Source organism: Felis catus, chromosome F1 (genome assembly GCF_018350175.1).
Source record: "Felis catus isolate Fca126 chromosome F1, F.catus_Fca126_mat1.0, whole genome shotgun sequence".
Taxonomy (NCBI): domain Eukaryota; kingdom Metazoa; phylum Chordata; class Mammalia; order Carnivora; family Felidae; genus Felis; species Felis catus.
The window spans coordinates 60,962,738-60,985,182 of NC_058384.1; the positions used below are offsets into that span (position 1 = coordinate 60,962,738).

The 22,445-nt window shown below is 42.3% G+C and overlaps 1 protein-coding gene and 1 long non-coding RNA gene across 7 annotated transcripts in view; one reads left to right on the forward strand and one right to left on the reverse strand.

Moving 5' to 3' along the window:
- PBX1 (PBX homeobox 1) overlaps window positions 1-5,639 on the reverse strand; it is a 298,342-nt gene extending 292,703 nt beyond the window's left edge. The window contains exons 1-3 of one of the 2 annotated variants that reach the window (XM_006942988.5): window positions 5,225-5,638; window positions 4,733-5,023; window positions 1,506-1,579 (exon numbers count right to left, since the gene is read on the reverse strand). In XM_006942988.5, coding sequence (XP_006943050.1) covers window positions 1,506-1,579; window positions 4,733-4,923 — 265 coding nt within the window. In that variant the 5' untranslated portion in view covers window positions 4,924-5,023; window positions 5,225-5,638. Of the gene's footprint in view, window positions 1-1,505; window positions 1,580-4,732 lie in introns of both variants that reach the window. The other variant, XM_045048432.1, reaches the window with a different exon arrangement.
- Window positions 5,640-5,842: 203 nt separating this feature from the next.
- LOC102901635 overlaps window positions 5,843-22,445 on the forward strand; it is a 31,149-nt gene continuing 14,546 nt past the window's right edge. The window contains exons 1-3 of one of the 5 annotated variants that reach the window (XR_006591432.1): window positions 5,844-6,041; window positions 9,969-13,567; window positions 18,487-20,837. This is a non-coding gene — a long non-coding RNA (uncharacterized LOC102901635). Of the gene's footprint in view, window positions 6,042-9,968; window positions 13,568-15,693; window positions 15,899-15,945; window positions 16,005-18,486; window positions 20,838-22,445 lie in introns of those variants that run through there. The other 4 variants (XR_006591431.1, XR_002739180.2, XR_006591429.1 and 1 more) reach the window with 4 other exon arrangements.

Genomic DNA, 22,445 nt, shown 5'->3' on the forward strand with positions numbered 1-22,445 from the left:
TCAGGTTTCCTGCCCTGGCTAATAGGGAAAAAAAAGCTAAAAAGTGTGACAAACTAGAAGGGCTCTTTGATATTTGTATGCACAATTCATAAATCTCTTAAGAGGTGTTTCACAGCTAAAATAATGTAATTATCAGCTTTGCAGTAAGGTTAGGTTTTGGCAAGGCAACCTGAAAGTCTTGAAGGTCTGAACATTACTGCTCAGGTGCTTTGTCTGGAATGTTGTGCACAACACAAATAACATTCAACAAAGGAGCTGCTTACTAATTTCACATAGATTTCAAGACCCAAGTAATTACATATTCGATCAACGGTCACATCTTGAAACTATTTATTCTTTTAAAAGAGAAACACAGAGAGCTTTCAAAAAGAAAGCCACCCTGGGTGCCCTCCCCCCCCCCCACCCCGCTTTTTTTATGTGTAACTATCAATGTATATCAACCGGGCATGCAATCATATTTATTGTCACTTTCATTCATGTCATGCCCTTGCTTATATGGTTTAGATATGAATTATTGACTGTTACACTCCTTGTTGTAAAAAATAAATAAATAAATAGGATGGCAGGTACTTTGCACTGCTCTGAAGCAAGCGAGTCAGAGGCCAGCAGAAGCTCCCGCTTTATATAACCACCCCTCGTTCCTCATCATTATGCTCTGGTTTCAGATTGCCTTCTCAACTCTCTCTTTTTACAAGGGAGAGATTCAGCCACTTTGGAAAATTAAGGATTAAAATAAACAAACAAGAGGATGTTGCTAAATGTCCTTCCCAGAGCATCTGTTGTTTAAGAACACCTCTGATTGATGACTGCTATTTTTTAATTGTTGCTTTAAAATTTAAATGCCCTCCTGGGATGTGTTATAAGTGTGTTAGTCCATGAGAGGAGGTCTAGAAAGTAGAAAAACAACAGAATGAGTGATCTCATGGCATTATATTCTCCTAAACCCAACGCTTCCCCCTGCTATGAAATCACAGGGCACTCAAATACCGATAACCTGACGTTGTATAGCGCTTTCCACAAAGGTATTTGACAACCACCACTGCTGAGAAACCTCTAGCCTGCTCCTTTGTACCATTACAAGAAAAAAAGGAAAGGAAACTTTAAACAGCTTAGCCCCCATGCCCAACTCCAAAAACACCAGGGTTTTAAATATGGGCCAAAATACATTCCTTCAGGAAACAGACTTTTACTTTCATATTTTTCCCCCAAAGGCACATCATTCTATCAATTTCCCTTCAGAACCTCTATTCTAGCCCCAGTTTCAAAGAGGCTGGTAACAGAGTTAAGGAAAATAAACCAGTAATGCTTGGTAATAACTGTCAAGGAAACTTGGTGCTTTCTTTCCCAGGAAGCAGGGCTACTAGAACTCCCTATTGGAATACGCGATCCATCTTGAGAGTACTTTTATTCTGAAATTTTAATATTTAAATAATGGGTTTGTGATTGCTGGCTAAGTGAGTCAACTGGCCAAAGAAAACGCTTAAATGTTGAAATCTCATTCCTACCTGTTTTTTCTTTGATTTCACACAACACATTAAACAAGGCAGGCTTCATTCTGTGGCAGTTTAAAGCATGTTTTCTGCAAGAAAGAAACAACATAATGGCTTAGGTGGACTTTCAGAATCAAACTGCTGATAATGCACAGGGGGAAAAATCCGAACATTTAGCCAAAATTATATACCACGCATAACTCTGTGGCATGCTTCGATTGTTTTATGACTTAATATACAGAGTCCCGCCATAGAAAAGGAAATAATGTTAATTAGCTGAGAGAGAGTAGGGATTTAACTACAGAACAGAACTAACCTAAATTATGCCCATTTAGGCAGAGTTAGTTTTTTTTTTTTTAATAGTTTAATCAAAGTGGAATTCTTAAACCAATAATCCTATATCCAGGGCAATGAATACGGCAAAGCTAAACGCATAGGATAACAGTTTTCTATAATCTATGCAACCACCACAGCCTAGGAGCTGTCTGCCTCTTAGTCTGTGTGTGTGTTTTCAAATTTAATTCATCCATGTGTTCGAATTCATTCCGCAGATGCCCCTGTATTCTCATAAACACAAGATGCTTGAAAGGTCTTCTGAGTAGAACTGTCAATTTATAAAATTTCAGTCCCCAAGTTAAAGAGTATGGAAATGCATTGCCAGGGGGCAAACATACCCATATGGGGAATAAATTCATTTCTCTGTGTTCACATTATGCCTCTTGTGCACACGCCGCTTATTTGCAGGTGTTGAAATTCAATTATTTACAATTAGGACCTTGCACCCATTGGGGAAAAAATAAATACAATTCTGCCTTTTAGATTAGTGATTTACCTGGTTCTGGTGTGCGTGTGTATTCAGAATGCACTTGAGGAACAAAACAATACCTTTCCCTTTATTTTACTATGGAAGCACTTAGCAGAAGGATATTGTTTTGGAAACAAAATACTGATCGTATCAGCTATCAGTTAAAGGAATTCTGTTTACAGACTGAAATTAATGTGTAAAGACAAATGGAAGCCCCTGGCACCCCAGACACATGCAATTCTTTCTTAATTCTTGCGAAAGTTAAAAAAAAAAAATGGACACACATCCTCATGAAGAGCGTAACCAGAAGCAGGCTCTCTATACTGTGAGTAGAGTTACATTGTTTGAACAAAAAGAAAGCTCAATGGTGCCTGAGTTCTCATGGGGGGGGGGGGGGGTGAGAAAAAAAGGTACAAAATACTTTATTGTATCAAAGACCTCTTTGAGGGCCTTTTAAAATAGTTTTCATTAATTGCATTCTTACATATAGGCCCAAATGGAAAAACAAACCAACAGGACTAGTAACAACAAAAGCCCCAGACGGCTTTCCAGAAATACTACATTTCCACAGCACATCAATGGGGTTAGAGACAGGGAACAGATTTCCCCATCCCAAAATGTGGGTCTAATCTCTCTCAGCATCTAGGCCACTATCAGGGGAGACCCGCCAAGCCTCGGCTGTCCTCAGCTGTACAAAAAGGGAGTACTGATCGTACATGAGGAAAGTGGGAAGTCTCGAGCCTTCCCGGCCCCTTGCCACTTCACAAACTTGTTATTAAACCAGTTTATTGGGATGTCTGAGTTTCTTCTTCTGCAACAATGTAATGGAGAAATCTGTTCCAATTCAAAAAGAGATTGCCAGTGGGAAAAATCTTCCACTTTGCTGTAATTATTAGCTTCTCTAAAGATAATACAATGGGAAGAGAGCGCCGATTAATTTTTGAAAACTTTCCCCCATTTAAAAAAAAAAATTAAGCACAGTTCCTGGCTTCGAACATTTCTAAGTTTTCCACACTCAGTACTTCTGAGTTTACATGTTGCATGTGCCTGCAGCTAAAATTAGGGTGTAATTCATAACATCCACGCTTTTAACCACTTCGGCTCATTTTCTCAACTCAAATTCCTTATTCCCATAAGACGAAAATACATATAATGTCTTTTCCACATAACTGAGTCATTTGGGGTATAGGAATCGTGTACATATTAAAAAAAAAACAACAACTACTTCTGAGATTTCACAAAGCAGGGTAATTAACAGTAAAGACATATGTGGTCATTAGATTTTTTAAATTCTTCTTTTCGAGATCGGCCTTGGGCAAGCTGTTTCTGGGTTGCCAGTGACTCTACATTTTGTTCTGGAAGAGAATTTACTGTAAAATCCTGGAGTGTTGAACTGTCTACCTGGCAATGGATTAACTTGAGAAGCTACACAGCTTCTTTATTGTGTTTCCTTAATAAAGACCTTCCTGTCCTACAGTACTGAAAATACATGAAATTCACACATGCCTTCATTTCTATTTCTGTGCATTCTAAGTGGTCCTGAAAAAAAGCATGGGGAAAAGATCATGCTTGATTTTTGTCCCCCCACCCCCTTTTTTAAAGGACCATACATTCTGTGCCACAGAGCGTTGGTAAAGTGACTCAAATTAAGAGACAATAAAGTTAAACTGAATATCTGAGTCTCCTGAAACTAACCAATATGCCTCAAAGCAAAATCATGTTTTCCTTCTTTCCATTAGCTTTTTTCTGAAACAGAATCAAATGAATGCAAAATATTTTTTGGATAGTTGACAAGTACTGACAAAGAATTAATCTGCTTTTTTTTTAAATTTTATTTTAAGGGGGCAGAAAGAAGGAAGAGCTCAAAATTAATTTTGGAGGGGGCACATCAAGAAAGAAAAGCCAAAGTCTCTGAATTAGGTGAGGAGTCACTAAATTTGCAAATAAAGTGTTATTGGGGCATTTTATTTTGTAATGTTACGGAGTCCCTCAACAAGAAGGCATGGAATGCTGTCCAAAACTTGTCAATTCTGCTCTCTCTGATACTTTTTTAAAGCAGTAAAAAGTGCCGAGGGCCCCTTTTGGATCCGTTGGCAGTATTTTCGGCGTGCCCGAGTGTTTGTGTGGACATATATGAATATCTCTATATTCACACACACACGCAAACACACATACACACACACACACACACACACACACACACACACACACACACACACACACACACACAGAGCCACATCTCGGCATGGGCGATTACACTTTCGATAACAACGCTCCTTCCAATTTTACTCCTCCGCCATGTAGTTGCTCGTCAAAATGGGAAAAGAAATAACATTTAAAAAGAAAGCGCTGTGCTGATTCGGTTCCCATTGTTTCCCCCTGCGAGAGGGAGAAAAACAAAAAACCCCAAGAAAGGAAAAGAAAACCTCCATCTCACCTGGCCTGCGCCTCATCCAAACTCTGGTCTGTGATGGTCATAATTTGCTGTAAAATGTCTCCAATGTCCTGCTTCCTCCCGCCCTCCCCCTCGGTCCCTCCGGCCCCATCCTGCAAGTGCTGGGACAGGCCGGGGTGTCCGGCCATCCCGACCCCAGCATGGGAATGCATCAGCCTGGGCTGCTCGTCCATCTCCAAAGGCAACAGCAGCCCCCGGCTCTTCCTCTTCTGCTCCTCGGCTCGGCTCCTGGGCAGCACCAAGGCTTTTTATCCTTCAAGCTGGCTTCAGATCCTTTTCAGGATAAACAGGGAAGGGGGGAAAAAAGAAGACCAGAAGAAAAAAAAAAAAAATCCCTTTGCCTCTTTTAGAGGCTGGTGGGAGGATGGGGAGTGGGGAGGGGGAGGGGGGCGTGAAGGGGTTGCGGGGTGAGGGTGGGGATAAGGGCTGGTGGAGAAGGGTGTTGACTCCAAAAAAGCAAGAAAAATAAACCACCTTCCCACTTGACGAAAAGAAATCAGAGCTGGCTTTTGGTTTTTCAGTCCGGTCTCCTTTGCAAGGCAGAAATGGGCTCCCGGCGCTTAAATCTGTGGCTTAATCCTTTTGCAAATATGCATTGATCGGGAGAAAGGAGAGGAAGGCAGGGGGATTGCAATGCAAACTTTCCCCCCCACCCCCCGCTGCCCCCCACCCCCACTCCGGGCCAGAGTGATCTCAAAGGGGGTGGGCTGTTGCAAAAGCCAGATCTCCCCCGGCCGCGGCGGCAGGCAGAGCACAGGCTCTCTCCTCCTCCGTGTCTCTGCAAACTCCGGCAGCCCCGTCAGCCTCCTGCTTTTGTTTAGCTCAGGCTCAGGACTCCAGAAACACATACAGAAAAACCACAGCCTGCGAGGAGGAGGAGGAGGAGGAGAAGGAGGAGGAGGACGAGAAGGAGGAGAGGGGAGGGGGCGGGGAAGCCGGGAGGCGGGGGAGAGAAGGAGGGAGGAGGGCGCGCAGGCCCCGCCCCCCCGCCCTGATTGGCCGTCGGCGGGAAGACGGGCCCTCCTCCCCCTGCTCGCCTCCCCGCACCTCCCCTCGGCCTCCTTCGGCTCCTCCTCGCCCGGCGCCCTGTCAATCAGAGTTCAGAGGTGGGCCGGGAAGGAGGCCGGGCTAGTGCCAAGTCTCCGGTCCTTAAAGGTGCCGTGGTACCCGAGCCCCAGCCCGGTTACTGCCCAGTCCTGTCGCCAGCCTCGCTTTAGCTGCCGTCCTTGAGGAAAACGTGGCCCCGCTTCAACGCAAACGTGTAATGTTGACAGGAGAGAGCACAGACGGTGTGAGTCTACCCCCCACCCCTGTTTTCTTCTGCTGTACCGTTGCAATTGAAAACCGGATCCTTGTAAAGCCTTAGACCTCGGGGAAACGGTGGCGAGCAAAAGTTTGTCAGCCCGAAGTAGTTATGAAACACAGCTGAGCTGCTAACGTAACTAACAATGACCTCTAATAAGCGGCGAATGTAACCATAGATTTTCTTAAAGATCACAGTAGAGTTCAAAGGAATGCTGAGCTGTGTGGCATTTGTGTTGCATGAAAACTGCATTATGAACTGTGAAACAAAATAATGTTGAAGGGGAAAAAAAAGATTAATAAATAAGTCCACCAAATGAATCCAATTCAACATAGCTCTCCCTTCCCCCTGGGGGAAATTAGTTATTTGGCTTAAATACTTAATAAAGAAATGCATTATCACAGTCTGCTTCTAGTTTTTAATATAGTCTAATAAGCATTATTAACTGGAATAAGAAATGAGCTGACATTTATTGAATGCCTACTATGCACCAAGTAATTTGCATGACTTATTTTATTTAATCCCCAAGACATCTCTGAGTTATGGATTATGATTTTCACTTTGCAAAAAGGGAACTCAGAAAGATTAAATAACTTGTCCAAGGGTCCCATAGTTATTAAGTGTCAGAGACGGAATTCAAACCAAAGTGTGGGTCTCTCCAAAAACCTGGTGTTTCAGCTCTGCGACGTGCCTGGACCTAACAGAAAAGTATGAATCCTGTAAAAATCAGCCACGTGTCCATTGCCCGTGTTGTTTGCAAAGAGCCTGAGAGTGCTTAAAAAGATAATACATATTTGAACAAGATGACTCAAATTGAAAATGGGTAGGAAAGAATGAAAAAAGGTTTTAATAGAATCGCCCCCGGGGGTGGGGCTGGGGCGCTAGTAAGAAACTCACAGCTGAAGTCTAGGACTATATAGCTCCAGGTACATCACAGATTTGCCTCCCATCTTTTCACCAGCCCAGGTGAGAGGAGAAATCTGACTGGCTACGCAATCACCATGGCCAAAAGAGAAAAGGGCAGATAAATGACTTAGGAAGAGCCCAGAATGTACTGGAATATAAACTGTTCTCTGTAGCCCGCCCTCTTCCCGGATGGCAACCCAGCCAACGGAAATGGGTTGAACCATTGCAAACCTCAGTGTACCCGATCTTCAAGATGGGAGGAAGCCCTGTCAGGTGGTTTGGGATCCTCAAATAAAACGTGATTCTTTAGGTCACTCCAACCTCCTTCCCAATCATTATCAAAAACAAGTTTGGCAACATAAGGAGCCCTTATGAAAGGATTTCAAAACAGTTTTTAACAAGCTCCTTGGCACTTATTGGCATGAGGGCATGCACTAGGGAGTATTAATTGTAATTATGATGCAATTACTTAATAACAACTGTTTTATTCACATACTTGTAAACTAGTTTTTTAAATCATCACTAATAAAAAGTTGAGCACAAAACGATATCCTCAAATTGTATGTCAATCACAGTGGGTAGCCCTCACAATAATGAAATTATCTCACCTTCGGTAATAGAAAGAAGTCAACCCAGAGCCTATATAAAGTCAGTATGGGAGCAAGTAATTTTAACGGAAGATCTAATAAAAGTTCTCCAGGCAACGTATTGGAAAAGGAACCATCAATACCAGAAGGTCATTGTCATCTAGGAACATTCTTTTTGGGGGTGATGAAAATGTCCTAAAATTATATATAGTGTGATGGTTGCTCAATTCTGTGAATATACTAAAAAACCAGAATCTTTTTGTAGAGAAAATTGTACACTTTGTAAGTGTGAATTTTATGGTAATGTGAATTATATCTCAATAAAGCTGTTTTCTTTTAATAAGAAAATAGGGAAATAAGAAATGTCCACACCAATAGTATTAATGACAGTTAATATTTAGCGAGTGCTTAGGGCGCCTGGCTGGCTCAGTCGGAGGAGCATGGGCCTCTTGATCTCGGAATCGTGGGTTCAAGGCCCATATTGGGTATAGGGATTACTTAAAAATAAAATCTTAAAAAAATTACCCAGGGGAGCCTCTGTGGGTCAGTCGGTTGAGCATCCGACTTCGGCTCAGGTCAGGTCATGATCTCAGAGTTCATGAGCTCGAGCCCCACATTGGGCTGGCTGCTATCTCGGCGTGGAGCCTGCTTCAGATCCTCTGTTCCCCTCTGTCTGCCCCTCCTCTGCTTGCTCTCTCTCTCTCTCAAAAATAATAAATAAACATTTTTTAAAAATGTATTGAGGGAGAGAACAAAAAATAGTAATCGAGTGCTTTAGGATGATTAGGTATTACAGCTGATCCTTGAACAACACGAGTTTGAACTGAACAGGTGGCTTTTCTTAATAAACACAGTAAAGTACTGTAAATGTATTTCGCTTCCTTATGATTTTCTTAATACCATTTTCTTTTCTCTAGCTTCCTTTATTGTAAGAATATGTATGTGACACATATGAGAATACATACATCATACAAAATACGTGTTAATCAACTCGTGTTATCCGTAAGGCTTCTGGTCGACGGTAAACTATTAGTGGGGCTCCTGGCTGGCTTAGTCGGTGGAACGAATGACTCTTGATCTTGGGGTTGTGAGTTCGAGCCCCACGTTGGGTGTGGAGATTACTTAAAAAAATCTTTGAAACAAACAGTAGGCTATTAGTAGTTGAGTTTTGGGGGAGTCAAAAGTTATAAATAGATTTTCAACTGCACAGGGCATTGGTACCCCTAACACCCATGTTGTTCAAGAGCCAACTGTGTATTCATGGGCTGCCTGGATAGCTCACTGGGTTGAGCGTCTGACTCTGGCTCAGGTCATGATCTCACGGTTTGTGGGTTCAAGCCCCACGTAAGGCTCTGTGCTGACGGCTCAGAGCCTGGAGCCTGCATCTAATTCTGTCTCCCTCTTTCTCTGTCACTCATGCCCTCTCTCTTTCTCAAAACATTAAAAAATTTTTTTAATTAAAAAGAAGAGTCAACTGTATATTCAACATGCAGTGTTCATTTAATCACTACAGCTGTCTCATGTCAATACTTACGCTTTTCATTATTACTCTGTAGGGTTGCCAAAATATATTTCAATATATATAAACTATAGCTGAGATAGCATGTCCTCGAAGCCCTGTGAAAGATGATAAACAGGGAAGCCCAATTACAGTGATTACAAGTAAGCTTTGGGGCGCCTGGGGGGCTCAGTCGGTTGAGCGTCCGACTTCGGCTAAGGTCGTGATCTCACGGTTTGTGAGTTCGAGCCCCGCGTCGGGCTCTGTGCTGACAGCTCGGAGCCTGGAGCCTGCTTCCGATTCTGTGTCTCCTTCTCTCTCTGCTCCTCCCCCGCTCATGCTCTGTCTCTCTCTCTCCTTCAAAAATAAATAAAAACATTAAAAGTAAGCTTTGAGTGATTAGTAAAAGCATAGATATTGAGGTCAGACAGCTGTGGTGATTGAAATAATAAAGCACCTTGAACATACAGTTGACCTTGAACACTTGGCTGGATGAGGGGCGCCTGCTCCCCATGCACTCAAAACAACTCACGTTACTATTGACTCCCTCCAAACTTGACTCCGCACAGCCTACTGTTGTCCAACACCAAATTTGGGGAGAAGAGAATATGAAATAAGGAAGAGGGATTAGGAGAGTGGCAATAGAAAGGGAAAGAAGAGGCAATTATGAGGAACACGTTCAAGGTAGAGCCAATGGAACTTGGTAACTGATTTTGTGTGGGTTGAGGGAAGGATAAAAAAAAAGTGTGTTCCAGCTGATGTGAGCAGAATGAAGTGGCATTAACAGAATAATAATTATAACCGTAGATACCATTTGTTGAGTGCTGATTGTGCTTTGGGCCCTGTGTGTCCATTACCACTTACTTTTAGCAATGTGACACTTAATTTTAACAACTTTGGGAGATTCCCATCTCCATTCTGCAGATGAAGAAACCAAGGTTCCTGGGAGTTGAATTACATCACCAAGTATGGATTTGAGAGCTGTCTTATTTTAAACACATCATGGAGAATAAAGGAAGTTAAGAGGAGACGCGGCCACAGGTGAAATAGAATAACCATTGGACTCGCCTGTTTGCACTAAGGAACTTCTGGTAGGTTCCGAGGAGAAATTGACATCCCTTGGGCATCGGGACAAGGGATGGAGAATGCTTTGTGTACCTTCCATTGCTCAGTGGGCCTCTAGTTGTAGTAGATGTTTAACAAATATGTGTGGAAAGAATGAATGATGCCTGGCAATCACGCTGTGTTTCTTCAAACCAGTAACTGAAGTCCACCGAATCATGTTTCAAAGACATGAGCCATTATCACATTTCACCACTTACCCCTGTAGTTCTCAGCCTGGTATCGTTCTAACATTTACAAAGTCATCTCACCATGTTTACCTCTGTGTCAAGGTTTAGTTTACTCTGAGGATTCTCTCTCCAACTTCGTTAGAAACCCACTGGTACGTATTCTCATCTTCATTAAGGGACAAAGCAGGGTGCAAGGAGCCCAGTGCGTTCCCCGGAAAATAAAATGGAGATGGGCGCCCGGCATGGTCCCAGAAATAAATCCACGACCGCGCAGTCTTCTGTCATCTAAGCAGACACTCATCTGTGTATCTCTATGATTATAGTTGAATTGGCCTCTAGGCTTCTGTAACTTTTCAGCTTATGTGGGAACAGAAGTTGTCCTCTGCCCAAGAGGGTCGGAACCAGAGATCACAACCCCAGGTAGCCCCTCAGGCAGTCGATGGCCCCGATTCCTCTGACCAAGGATTCTTGCCTTTCTTTTCCAGCTCTACTCTTACCCCCTCATTCCTTGCTTTCCTTCAACTTTTCCAGCCCCTTCTCCTACTCCATTCCTCTTGCTCTGCCTCTCCTTCTGTCCACCCTCTTCCATCCTACTCCCAGAGATCCTTCCCTCCCCACTCATCCTGTTTCCTTGCCTCACTGGGCAGGGCAGTGCTGGGACCACCACCACGAAGCCCTGACGTCATAGGTCGGAACACGGAGAGCCCAGAGCAGGGGTTCTTAACTGATGAGCCATAAATGAGCTCCAGGAGTCCCGCGAACCCTTGGACATTACGTACAAAAGTTGGCCGTAGGCACTACCTGCCGTTATTTTTGGAGCAGGGTCTATGACGTTCATCAGAGTCTCAAGGGATTTCAAAACCCAAAAAAGGTAACATCAAGTAGGCTTGGATTGTCAAGTAAAGTAAATGGTACTCTAAAGTAAGCATCTTTTTTTTTTTTTGTCACTTTACTTTAAAGTAAACCTTACCACTTGGTCTGGAGAAACCAGGTGGCTCTTAGCAGATGAGATTTTCTAGGAATATCCGCCTATATTTCCTGAATGGAGCAAGCTACCAGATTGTCAACAGCGCATTAGGACGGACTATTGAATGATGGTCAATCTAATTTCAATATCAGGGCTAAAGAGCTGCAGATACCGACCCTTGAAAGCAAAGCAAAAGGGAGGGGTGGGAATCTGTCACGGAACATTGACATTGTTGCCTTGATCAAGGCACTGGGAATATAGTGGTAGTAAGACAAACTGGATTCCCTGAATTCATTGAATTCTAGTGTAAGAAGCAAATAAATATATGAGCTCAGAGACTCGTAAATGCTATGAATGAAAGAAAGCAGGGTAACGGAACATGGTACTGGGCAGGCAACATCAAACAGGGTGGTCAGAGAAGAGCTTTCTCAGAAGCCGACATTGGGGTTAATCTTGAGTGGTGACAACCCAGAGATGGGTAGGTCCTGGGAAAGAGCAATTGGGCGGGTGGGGTAGGAAGCGGGAAACAACAAATGCAAAGGGCTTGAGCTTGGATTTGAACTTGAAGCAAAGAAAACCAGAGACACTGGAGCATAGTAAGTAAGAGAAGAAAAGGATACAATGATGACATCAGAGTGGAGAACAGAGACCAGATAATGTACAGAATTTCAGGCCAAGGTAAGGACTTGGGATTTTATACAAACCCACATTTGAAACCCACCGGAGCATACTAAGCAGGTGAGCGAAGGTAAACATTTATTTAATGAAGATTTGTTTGACAACCTACTGTATACGAGTCATTTCCTAGTCATGAGGGTCTATGCCAGGCCCGGCCTCTGCTCTCATGGAACTTACATTCGAGTGAAACAAATTAAATGAACCCAGCAACAGGCAAACACCAGGGAATGATAAATTTTATAAAGAAGATGAAGTCAAAAAGTGCGGCGGAAAGTGACCTGCAAGCTACTATAGACTGAGTCCAGGAGAAATGGCCAACACAGTGGCCCCAACTGAGAAACAAATGCGCTAGAATGTTTGAGGTAAGAACCAAAGACAGAGGGGCAAGATGGGGAGAGTGGTTCAAGACTGAGGTCAAAGAAGAAATAAAACAGTAGGTAAGGTTTAGATTAAGAAAATGAAAAGGCATTGGAGGATTTTAAACACGATGTCTTCATCTGTTTGAGCTGCTATAGCAAAACACCATAAATGGGGCGGCTTCTAAGAAATAGAAATTTCTCTCTCCCAGTCCTGGAGCTGAAAGTTCAAGATCAAGGCACAGGCAGTGTCCATGTCTGGTAAGCGCTTGCTTCCTGGTTTATAGGCGGCTGTCCTCTCATTGTTCTTCCCATGGCGGAAGGGATGAGGGGGCTCCGCGGGGGTCTCTTGTGAGAGCACACATCTCATTCATGACAGTTTCACACTCATCACCTAAGCATCTCCCAAGGCCCCACGTTCAAATACTATCACGTTGAGCATTAGGTTTCAATGTCTGAACTTTGGAGGGACACAAACATTCAGTATTAACACTGGAGAACAACATCCACTGACTTTTACTCTAAAAGTATAATGGGCTTCAATGCAGAGAATGGATTGCTAGGGTGGAGATGGGGTTGAGAGGAAGCTGTTTAAGAAAGTACAGTGGTAACTTAGGCCCCAAATGACGGTACCTTGGACAAGTACCGTCGTACTAGACAAGGTCGAAAGGATTAGATTTGGGATCTTTCTTTTGTAGGTAAAGCCGACGGGACTCTCTAGAGGCTATGACGTAGAAGGAAGAGGAGGACAAGGAATTAAACTTCTGGATTTTGGTTTGACCAGTTAAATAAATGGTACACCACTTACTGTGGTGGAGAAGGTATCCACTACGAGGTAAATAGTTGCATTCCCACTTTACAGATGAGGAAACTAAGCTTCAACAAATATGATTCCAAAATCTATGCTTTATCCACCACAGTGTCTTTGCCAGGAGTGTGGATTATCCAGGTTTGATTAATGGGCATAGGAAAAAGGATATATATGGCAAAACAGGCAAGTATCTTGACAGTGTACGTAAGGTGCGTGTGTTCATGCCTCTGTCTGTGTGTGTATGTGTGTGTGTGTGTTTGTAATCTTGCTGAGAGAAGTGTAGATCAGCTCTCTTATTTTTTATCCCTTCCTTTATCTTCTCCATCTCTGAAAGTGGAAAGATAGTGGAGAAATTAGAAGACTCGGGACTTGAGACCAGCCTGTGCTGCGAGTACCAGGATGAACTCTGACAAACTGAGGTCAGTATAACAAAAAATCATGACCTAGCAACTCGAATAATCGTCACGCGTGGTCAGAGTGCAGAAAAGAGTTACAGCTGCACAGATTGTGGAGACAGCCTTCCACCCCCAGAGTCCCAGGCACAAATACAAGACAGGGTAGAGCCCAGGGCTTAGAGGTCAAACAGACGCCTGCCCTGGAGCTCACCAGCTTTGTAACCTCAGCCAAGTAAGTCCACTTATCAAAAGCCTTATTTTCACAGCTTGTAAGGTTGAGGTCAGGTTAGAATTCGATGATGATGAATGTTAATTCATACTATTCCTCTTGGGTAGTTTCTTCTAGACTCATGTCATTTTCCTTCTGTCCGTCCCTGCCTTGGGGGCCGCTAATGACATCATGCTTTCCTCCATAATTCCTGAATCTCACAACCCTTCCAGAGAGTGACCTGCTTAAATATTTTCTCTTCTCCGTCCTCCAAATCAAACTTTCTTTTGCTTGAGACTATTCCCATTCACTTTTGACTAAAGCGCTTTACTTTATAGTATCAATCAAATATAAGTGAAATCGCTTGACATAATTGTATAGCCCCCGAAAGGAAACTTTATTTTAGGGGATCTTCATTGTCAGTGTATCGATTATCTATTGTTGTGTACCAAGCCATCCCCAAATTAGTGGCTTCGAACCACAACCATTTCTTTTCTTTTCTTTTCTTTTCTTTTCTTTTCTTTTCTTTTCTTTTCTTTTCTTTTCTTTTCTTTTCTTCCATTGCCATTTCTTCTTGTTCACAAATTTACAGATCAGCTGAGTCATACTTGGCTGAATTTAGTTGGACTTATTAAGACAGCTAGGAGGTTGGCTGGGTCCCAACCAGTCTAAGATGGCCCCGCTATAATATCTGACAGTTGCCTAGCTATGGTCTGGGGTGACAACAGCAGTCAAGGCTTGCATTTCTTGTCATCCATCAATCTAGCTCAGACTCTCATGTGGTAGAGATAGAGTTCCAAGAGGAGAGGTGAAAGTGCCCAGTGTCTTTTGAGGCCTAAGCTTGGAACCAGCTTGGAGTAGCTGCAAAATCACATCACAAAGGGAGAGGTGAAAGATCGGGACTATTTTTGGAACAAAGCGTTAGAGTGGAGCCTTGACCTGGGCCATCTTGATTGTCCTTACTAACCCTAAGTATCCTTTGCTCCTTCTCTTGTCAGTCAGTAGGTACAATTTAGCTTACTTCTGGTTGCCTCAGTAATACTAACCCGGGCTATTCTGCTTCTTGAATCTAGCCTTTGTGGATCAACGTTGTCTAAACCTAAGAACCCTAAGTGTTTCATTTCCCCTATGAAAGGGAGTTGGAGGAAAAAGGGGAGGTAATAGAAAGGTACTTGTTGGAAAGAAGCAGGTTAGACTCTTTTTTTGAAGACTTTATTTTTGAGTAATCTCTACACCCAATGTGGGGCCCAAACTCACAACCCTGAGATCAAGAGTCACACGCTATACCGACTGAGCCAAATGGGCACCCCCAACCGGTTAGACCCTTATTCTTAGGTGACCCTCCTTTAGCATAGCCCAGCCTTCTTTTCCTCCATCTACATATGTTTGTACATCAAAAAGATCATTAGAAAACTGAGACCTGTAAAAAATATATGTATTTTTCTTGTTATATTTATTTAGAAAAAAAATTTGTTACGTTATGTATTTTTGATAGACAGAGAGAGACAGAACACAAGTGGGGGAGGGGCAGAGAGAAAAGGAGACACAGAGTCGGAGGCAGGCTCCAGGCTCCGAGCTGTCATCACAGAGCCCCACGCGGGGCTCGAACCCACAAACTGCGAGATCATGACCTGAGCCGAAGTCGGACACTTAACTGAGCCACCGACTGAGCCACCCAGGCGCCCCTCTTGTTATATTTAAAAGGAAAACGTGGCTGGCAGGCTTAGCTAGTTGTAAGCACCCAACATACATTCTTCCTTACTCACAAATCACAATTATTTTGACAGCAATGTACCCAGTTAGATAACTTAATCTCCCAGGCTTCCTTGCATTTAGGCGTGGTTATGTGTCATAATTTTGGGTAATGCAATATAAGAAAACATGTCTTGGGTTGAACTTCTGGGAAAGTTTTTTTTTTTTTTTTTTTTTTTTTTTTTTTTAGGGCTAAACATGGACAGATTTAGCATACTCCTGCCTTTTGCCTTTCCCTTTCTCATTTATTGCCTGGGACGTAGATGTAATATCTAAAGTAAAAGAGTAGTCTTTAGACAACGAGGATGAAAGGTGTTGCTGTGGATGGTTGAAGAGGACAGCAGAAATGGCCTGGATCTTTTTTTTTTTTTTTTTTTTTTAATTATTTTCTTGGTGTGTGTTTAAATTTTTTTTTTCCAACGTTTATTTATTTTTGGGACAGAGAGAGACAGAGCATGAACGAGGGAGGGGCAGACAGAGAGGGAGACAGAGAATCGGAAACAGGCTCCAGGCTCTGAGCCATCAGCCCAGAGCCCGACGCGGGGCTCGAACTCCCGTACCGCGAGATCGTGACCTGGCTGAAGTCGGACGCTTAACCGACTGCGCCACCCAGGCGCCCCAATGGCCTGGATCTTTAATGATCGCCTTGAAAACCATCCTTGTCCTTGACTGCTTACCTCTGGATTTCTTTTTAGAGGAGGTAAAATAGTTTGCTGAAGTCATTGTAATTGGCTTACGAACACATGTACCAAACGCTGTCTTAACCGATATAGCAACTAAACTTGGTCACAAAAGTATACACTGATCTTAACGTTGTAAGTGACTTGAAGAAGAAATAAAGAAGCTATTTTGTCCCCCCAGAAAAGAGATCGTGAAGAGTCTGTTGCTTCTCCTTGGTTGCTTCTCCTGGTTGGCACTGGGTGTGAACAAGAGGTGGGAATCATATAAAAGTAAGGAAAATCTTAGCTGTGTGGATGGGGAGGCGAGGTCAAGAGAAAGGAAGTAAGCCATTCTGTAGATATCCAACATGCCAAAACTTTCCTCCAAATGTCAAAGCAACAAGGCACCAGGCAGCTGGACTGAACTCATCCTTCTCTTGCACTTCCTCATAATCTGTTTCTCATCTAAGGTAAGGGTATCACCACCCACCCATTCTCCTTGGTCAAAGCGCGCTATCTTCTTCAGCCCCGTGGGGACTTGATCACCAAATCCTCTAGAGTGTACCGCTTCAACTCAGACCCTTCTGTGTATATGAATGAAGGAGACAGATGTATAAAGATATTTAATTGCTGCTCAAGACATCTTTGTCTTCATGGACAACAGCATTAATTTCCCAGTCACTGGTTTGTCCCCATTCTTGTCTTCAGTCTCAAGTTCTGGCACAGTTGTATTCCTAGAAGCCAAAATGTATCTGTTTCTCCTTTGCTTTAAAATATCGAGGAGCTTTGGGACACCCGGGTGGCTCAGTTGGTTAAGTGGCCGACTTCGGCTCAGGTCGCGATCTCCCAGTTTGTGAGTTCGAGCCCCGCATCGGGCTCTGTGCTGACAGCTCGGAGCCTGGGGCCTGCTTTGGATACTATGTCTCCTTCTCTCTCTGCCCCTCCCCTGCTCATGCTCTGTCTCTCTCTCTCAAAAGTAAATAAACATTTTTTTAAAGTTTTTTTTAAAAAGTTAAAAAAATAAAATATTGAGGAGCTTTGAAAAAAATATTTAGGACCTTTGTGTTTGGATGGTGTTCAAATTCCTCTGCATGGCATATTAGGACTTTCAAAATCTGCCCGCATGTTACATCTCTAGCCGTATTTCCTGTTATTGTCTCTGCACTGAGTTCCAGGTGTACCATGAACTTTCATAATTCTATAAAGCAGTAGGTGCTCTACCAGAAGTATCTTTCTGTCTCCTTTCATCAGCTAAACCCAGCTCAAATTCCTTTCTGTCTTTCCCAGGAAAATTAATTATTAATTATTTTGGACCTCCTACATCCTGTTCACATAACTCTTGGTTTTGGGGTCTGTGAGGGGGTATGTGAGGGGAGCTGGTGCCCGAATGGCTAGCACATGGAAACATCTCAGTGTATCGGAGAAAAAGGAAAAGACGAAGAGTGTTTCCATTAGAGACTTTTTTTCTTTTCTTCTTGCTTACTTCTTCTAGTGAACATGAAGTTGAATCTATGTCTTCATATACAAAGGGAAGTATTTTCAGAAAATTATTTTTGAGGAAAGTGGTAACTCATGTTTCAGAAAGTCAGACTGCAAAGACACCCAAGATCCCTTCTAGCGGAATTCTATGCCAAGATATATGTATATATATTTTTAATGCTCTATCAGAATATTTTAAAATGAAAAGTTTGTAGAATTCGGTTATGTAACTAAATGTCTGAAACCTTCCCTTTGCTTTGTACTTATATGTTGATAAAAGCCAATGGAAATCGATGAACTTTGTATTTCTGAATTAGCTCTTTGGATTTCAACCAATTTCAAGGCAACATAAAGTAGTTCAGTGGACTAAGTAATGATGATAAAATGATAGACAATTTTGTGTTTCTCTTGGTTGAATCACATTTTGTAAAGTCAATACCAAATATATAAGTTAAGAGCAACTGTCTTTCTTAAATCGGTATTAACTACCTACATTAGTTAGGAGTAAAGGATTGTTTTATATGACACTTCCCTGAATTATGAGGTTACTGAAAGCAAGACATTACTTATCAAATAGGGCAGAGAATGGAGAGGGAAAATACTCATTCTGCCTCGATCTAGTCACTCTGTGTGGACAAATTGAGAGGGAAGTTGAAATGAGAGTCAAATACACACACACACACACACACACACGCACATGCGCACACACACGCACACACACACACACGCTGCCTCCCAGGCTAAGGTGATACCTCCATCATCCTGTGCAAACAAGTAGAAGCTCGTGCTGTATAATGGAGGCTTATTTATGAACAGAAGAACTGAAATTGATCTCTCCCTTTCAGTATGAAACAAGACCCATCAAGCTGAATTCTCCAAGGTTACAAAAAGCAAACACTTCTGGATTTCCACTTCTGGCTACGGCAGACTAGTCGGTATTGGACAAGTGCTCCTGACAATAACAACTAAAAAGGGTTAAATTTTAAAAAGCTGTTTAAAGGCATTTGAGAATTAGTGAGTGAAGACCGAAGGTCCTATGACCCAGGAGACAAGAAATTCACAGAGGAAAGCCTTGCTTTTAGCTCTTTTTCCTTTGGAGTCATCAGCTAATTTTTAAGTGGCTGCCAGGAGGCTGAGAAACTGAATAAATAGTCTCATCATGCTAGGGAGATAAATAAAGTGATAGCTCAGGGCCCCTAAGAAGGAGACTTTCCTATAGATACCTCAGTACTGCATCAGAACTAGAGATGAAGGAAAAAAAAGCTTTTTTATAGAAAAGCTCTCACAAAACTTCAAATCCAGATTCTATTTAGTACAATTATAGGCTGGATTCAATTGCTCTACCCTATCCATCTGCCTCTCAAAAATCAAAGTACATCCTCTCTAGACGTATTGAAGATTAATTGGAATTGCAAATGATCTGTACAATTTTCTACACGCAGCATGCATCATTATTGAAAAATTAATAGGCATTCGAGTAAACAAGGCCAAATGTACAAAAGCTCAGAAAAACAATGGACACAATCAAATGCACACAGGAAGTCCCTATGCATATATTAAAATTTATGCACGTGGCTTTTAAAATACCTGTGATTTAGAGAAGGAGGTAAACCGTGAGACTCTTAGCTACAGAGAACAAACTGAGGGTTGCTGGTGGGGTGATGGGTGGAGGATGGGCTAAATGGGTGATGGGCATTAAGGAGGGCACTTGTTGGGATGAGCACTGGGTGTTATATGAACGTGATGAATCACTAAATTCTATTCCTGAAATCATTATTACAGTATATGGTAACTAACTTGGGTTTAATTTTTTAAAAAAAATCTGTGATGTATATGTTCAAGAAAAATAGGGAGGAAATGTGTGGAATTTTAGTGGACACTTGTAATTTATGAACACATAAATCCTAGGATTGAACAATCAAATAACGAAAATGAGGGATGTAATAGACACACTTATCAGCCAAGTAGACACAGCTGAAGTGAGGTCTATGAAGCAGGAGATAGGCCAGCGGATCATATACAGCCTGAAACACAGAGACAAAAGAAGATGAAAATCATAGAAAGGCTCCTATGGGATAAATGGAGCCCAGTTACGAGGCCTAATATACATATAAGTGGAGTCACAGAAAGGGATGAGAGATAAACTAGGTCAAAAGCCGATCTGAAAAGAAATTGGCTGCAAATGTCCAAAGCTGATGAAAGATATGAAGCCAAACATTCAAGAATAGCTATGAACTCCAAATGGGAGAAATTAAAAGAAAACCACACATAGACACGTGGTAGTATGACTGCTAAAAATCCATGATAAAAAAAAAAAAGAAACAAAAGAAAAAAACCAGTCTCAAGAGCGGTCAGAGAAAATACAAACATTACTTTCAACAGTAAGACTGACAGCCGACTTCTTAATAGAAGCTTAATAGAACCCAAGGAACGGGAATGGTCGTGGTAAACCACTGAAAGAAAATCAGGACTAAAGAACTAAGGGCTATAACCAGAAACAATAATTTTCTAGGGATATTAAGGCAAATAGAGAAGGGGATAATGATACCTTATGCTGCTTTTAAGGAACCGTGTAATAGATTGTGAGCTCCTTGAAAGCTCTTCGTGGTATTCTTGAGAGTGTATCAGAACTTCAAGACTTGTGGAACAAATGAAGAATGTGGGGCCATTTGGCCTTTCTACATGTGGGTGAAGCTGATCCGTTCTACTGCACAACTTCACTGACAGGTGGGCCCCACTACTTTCCAGTTGTGTGATACGGAGAAAATCATTTAACCCCTTGTATTAGCTTCCTGGGCTGCCCTAACAAATTATCACAAGCCAAGTGGCTTAAAACAGAAATTGATTCTCTCAGTTCTGGAGTCTAGATGGTCAGAATCAAGCACATCTAGGCTCCCTCTGAAGCATCAGGGAAGAGCCTTCTTGGACTCTGTAGTTTCTGGAGGCCGCTAGCAATGCTTGGCATTCCTCGACTTGTAGCTACATCACCCCAATTTCTACCTCCCTTTCCACATGACCATCTTCACTTGGTGTGGATCTCTGTGTCTCTAAAGCTCCCTCTCCAGTTATTGGATTTAGAACATCAAACATTGGATTTAGGGTCCACCCTAATCAAGTATGACTTCACCTGAACATGATTCTATATGTAAAGACTCTATTTCCAAAAAAAAAAAAGTCACATTCACAGGTGGGGGCTGGGGGTAAGGACTTCAACATATCTTTTGGGGGGGGCACCTGGGTGGCACAGTCTATTAAGCGTTGGACTCTTGATCTCAGCTCAGGTGTGTTTAGTGAGTTCAAACCCCTCATTGAACTCTGTGCTGATGGTGCAGAGCCTGCTTGGGATTCTCTCTCTCCTCTCTGCCCCTCTTCTGCTTGTTCTCCCCCCCCCCCTCCTCTCTCAAAATAATTAAATAAACATTAAAAAATTTACAAAAAAACATATATCTTTGGGAACACAATTCATGGTACTGTATCCCTGAACTTCACTTTCTTCTTCTATAAAACAAATATTATGATACCAACCTTGAAGAGTTATTGTAAGCAAGAATCTATAATGCTTAGGACCCTTAACAGATGGAAAATAAGTTCTCAAGGCAAGCTTTAAAAACTAAGTAATATGTAAGAGAATGAAATATTAAATACATATACTGATAGAGCCAAGAAGGGGTAGGTGAATGAAAGATCCTATTAACTACACACGGTGATAAGATTCTGCCAATGAGGAAACTTCATTTTTCTTCAAGAAACTGTAATAGTCAAATATCAAATGGGCCACTAAGAAAATACAAGGACCAAAGAGACACAATTGAATGAATTTTTCAGCCCATTTTTCCTTCAGAGTAAGGTTTGGCACATTCCTATTTGATCCTGTTCCCATTTCTGCTATCAGCAAGATGTGCTGACATTGGCTACATTGTTACATTGCTTAATTTATCTTTGCTTGGATTTCCTCACTTATAAAACAAGAGATTCAGATCCTGTTTCAATTAGGAGTCAAGTGAGACAAAATCCAGTAAGAGTAAGAGTGGCTTAAATAAACAGGGGCTTAATCTTTTTTATCGAGATATTGTGATACTATCTGTATATATTTGGTCTTTGGCCCAAGTTCCTGGCAAAGAGGTCCTGAAACCCTTGTATTTCCTGAGTGATAGAGGTGATAGTAATATCTTTCATTGTAATATTTGGTCTTGGTGACCCGCATACACCCTCCCTCTCCCCAGTTTGTGACAAAAGATCTTCTAAGACCCTTGGAATCTCCAGAGCCATGAGAGTCTTTTTGTATGCGAAGGAGATGACTGGTGGCTTGGAGGTCCCCAGATAGGTTCAGGATGGGATCTAGTTGCCAGAAAGACCAAGCATTATCAGAAGGCTAGAACTTCCAGCCCCACTCCTAACCTCTGTGGAGCGGAGAGAGGTTAGAGATTGAGCCAATCACCAATGATCCAAGATTTGTCTGTCACCGATGCTCAACCATGTCTGCCTAAGGGAACTTCCATGAGCAACCTAAAAAATGGAGTTCAGGGAACTTCCAGGTAGGTAAACACGTGTTGGTACTAGGAGAGTGGTAGGCCTGAAGAGGGCAAGGAAACTCTGAGCACCCCTTCCCCCAATACCTTATAAATCCCCTCCATCTGGTTGTTCTTGAGTTGTATCCTTTATGAAGTAAAATGTCTTCATGAGTTCTGTGAGCTATTGTGGCAAAATATCACATCTGAGGGTAAGTTGTGGGAATCTCTGATTTCCAGCCTGGTTTCCAGCCATAAGGACAGAAGGCTAGGACTTAGACTGGTGTCTGAAGTGG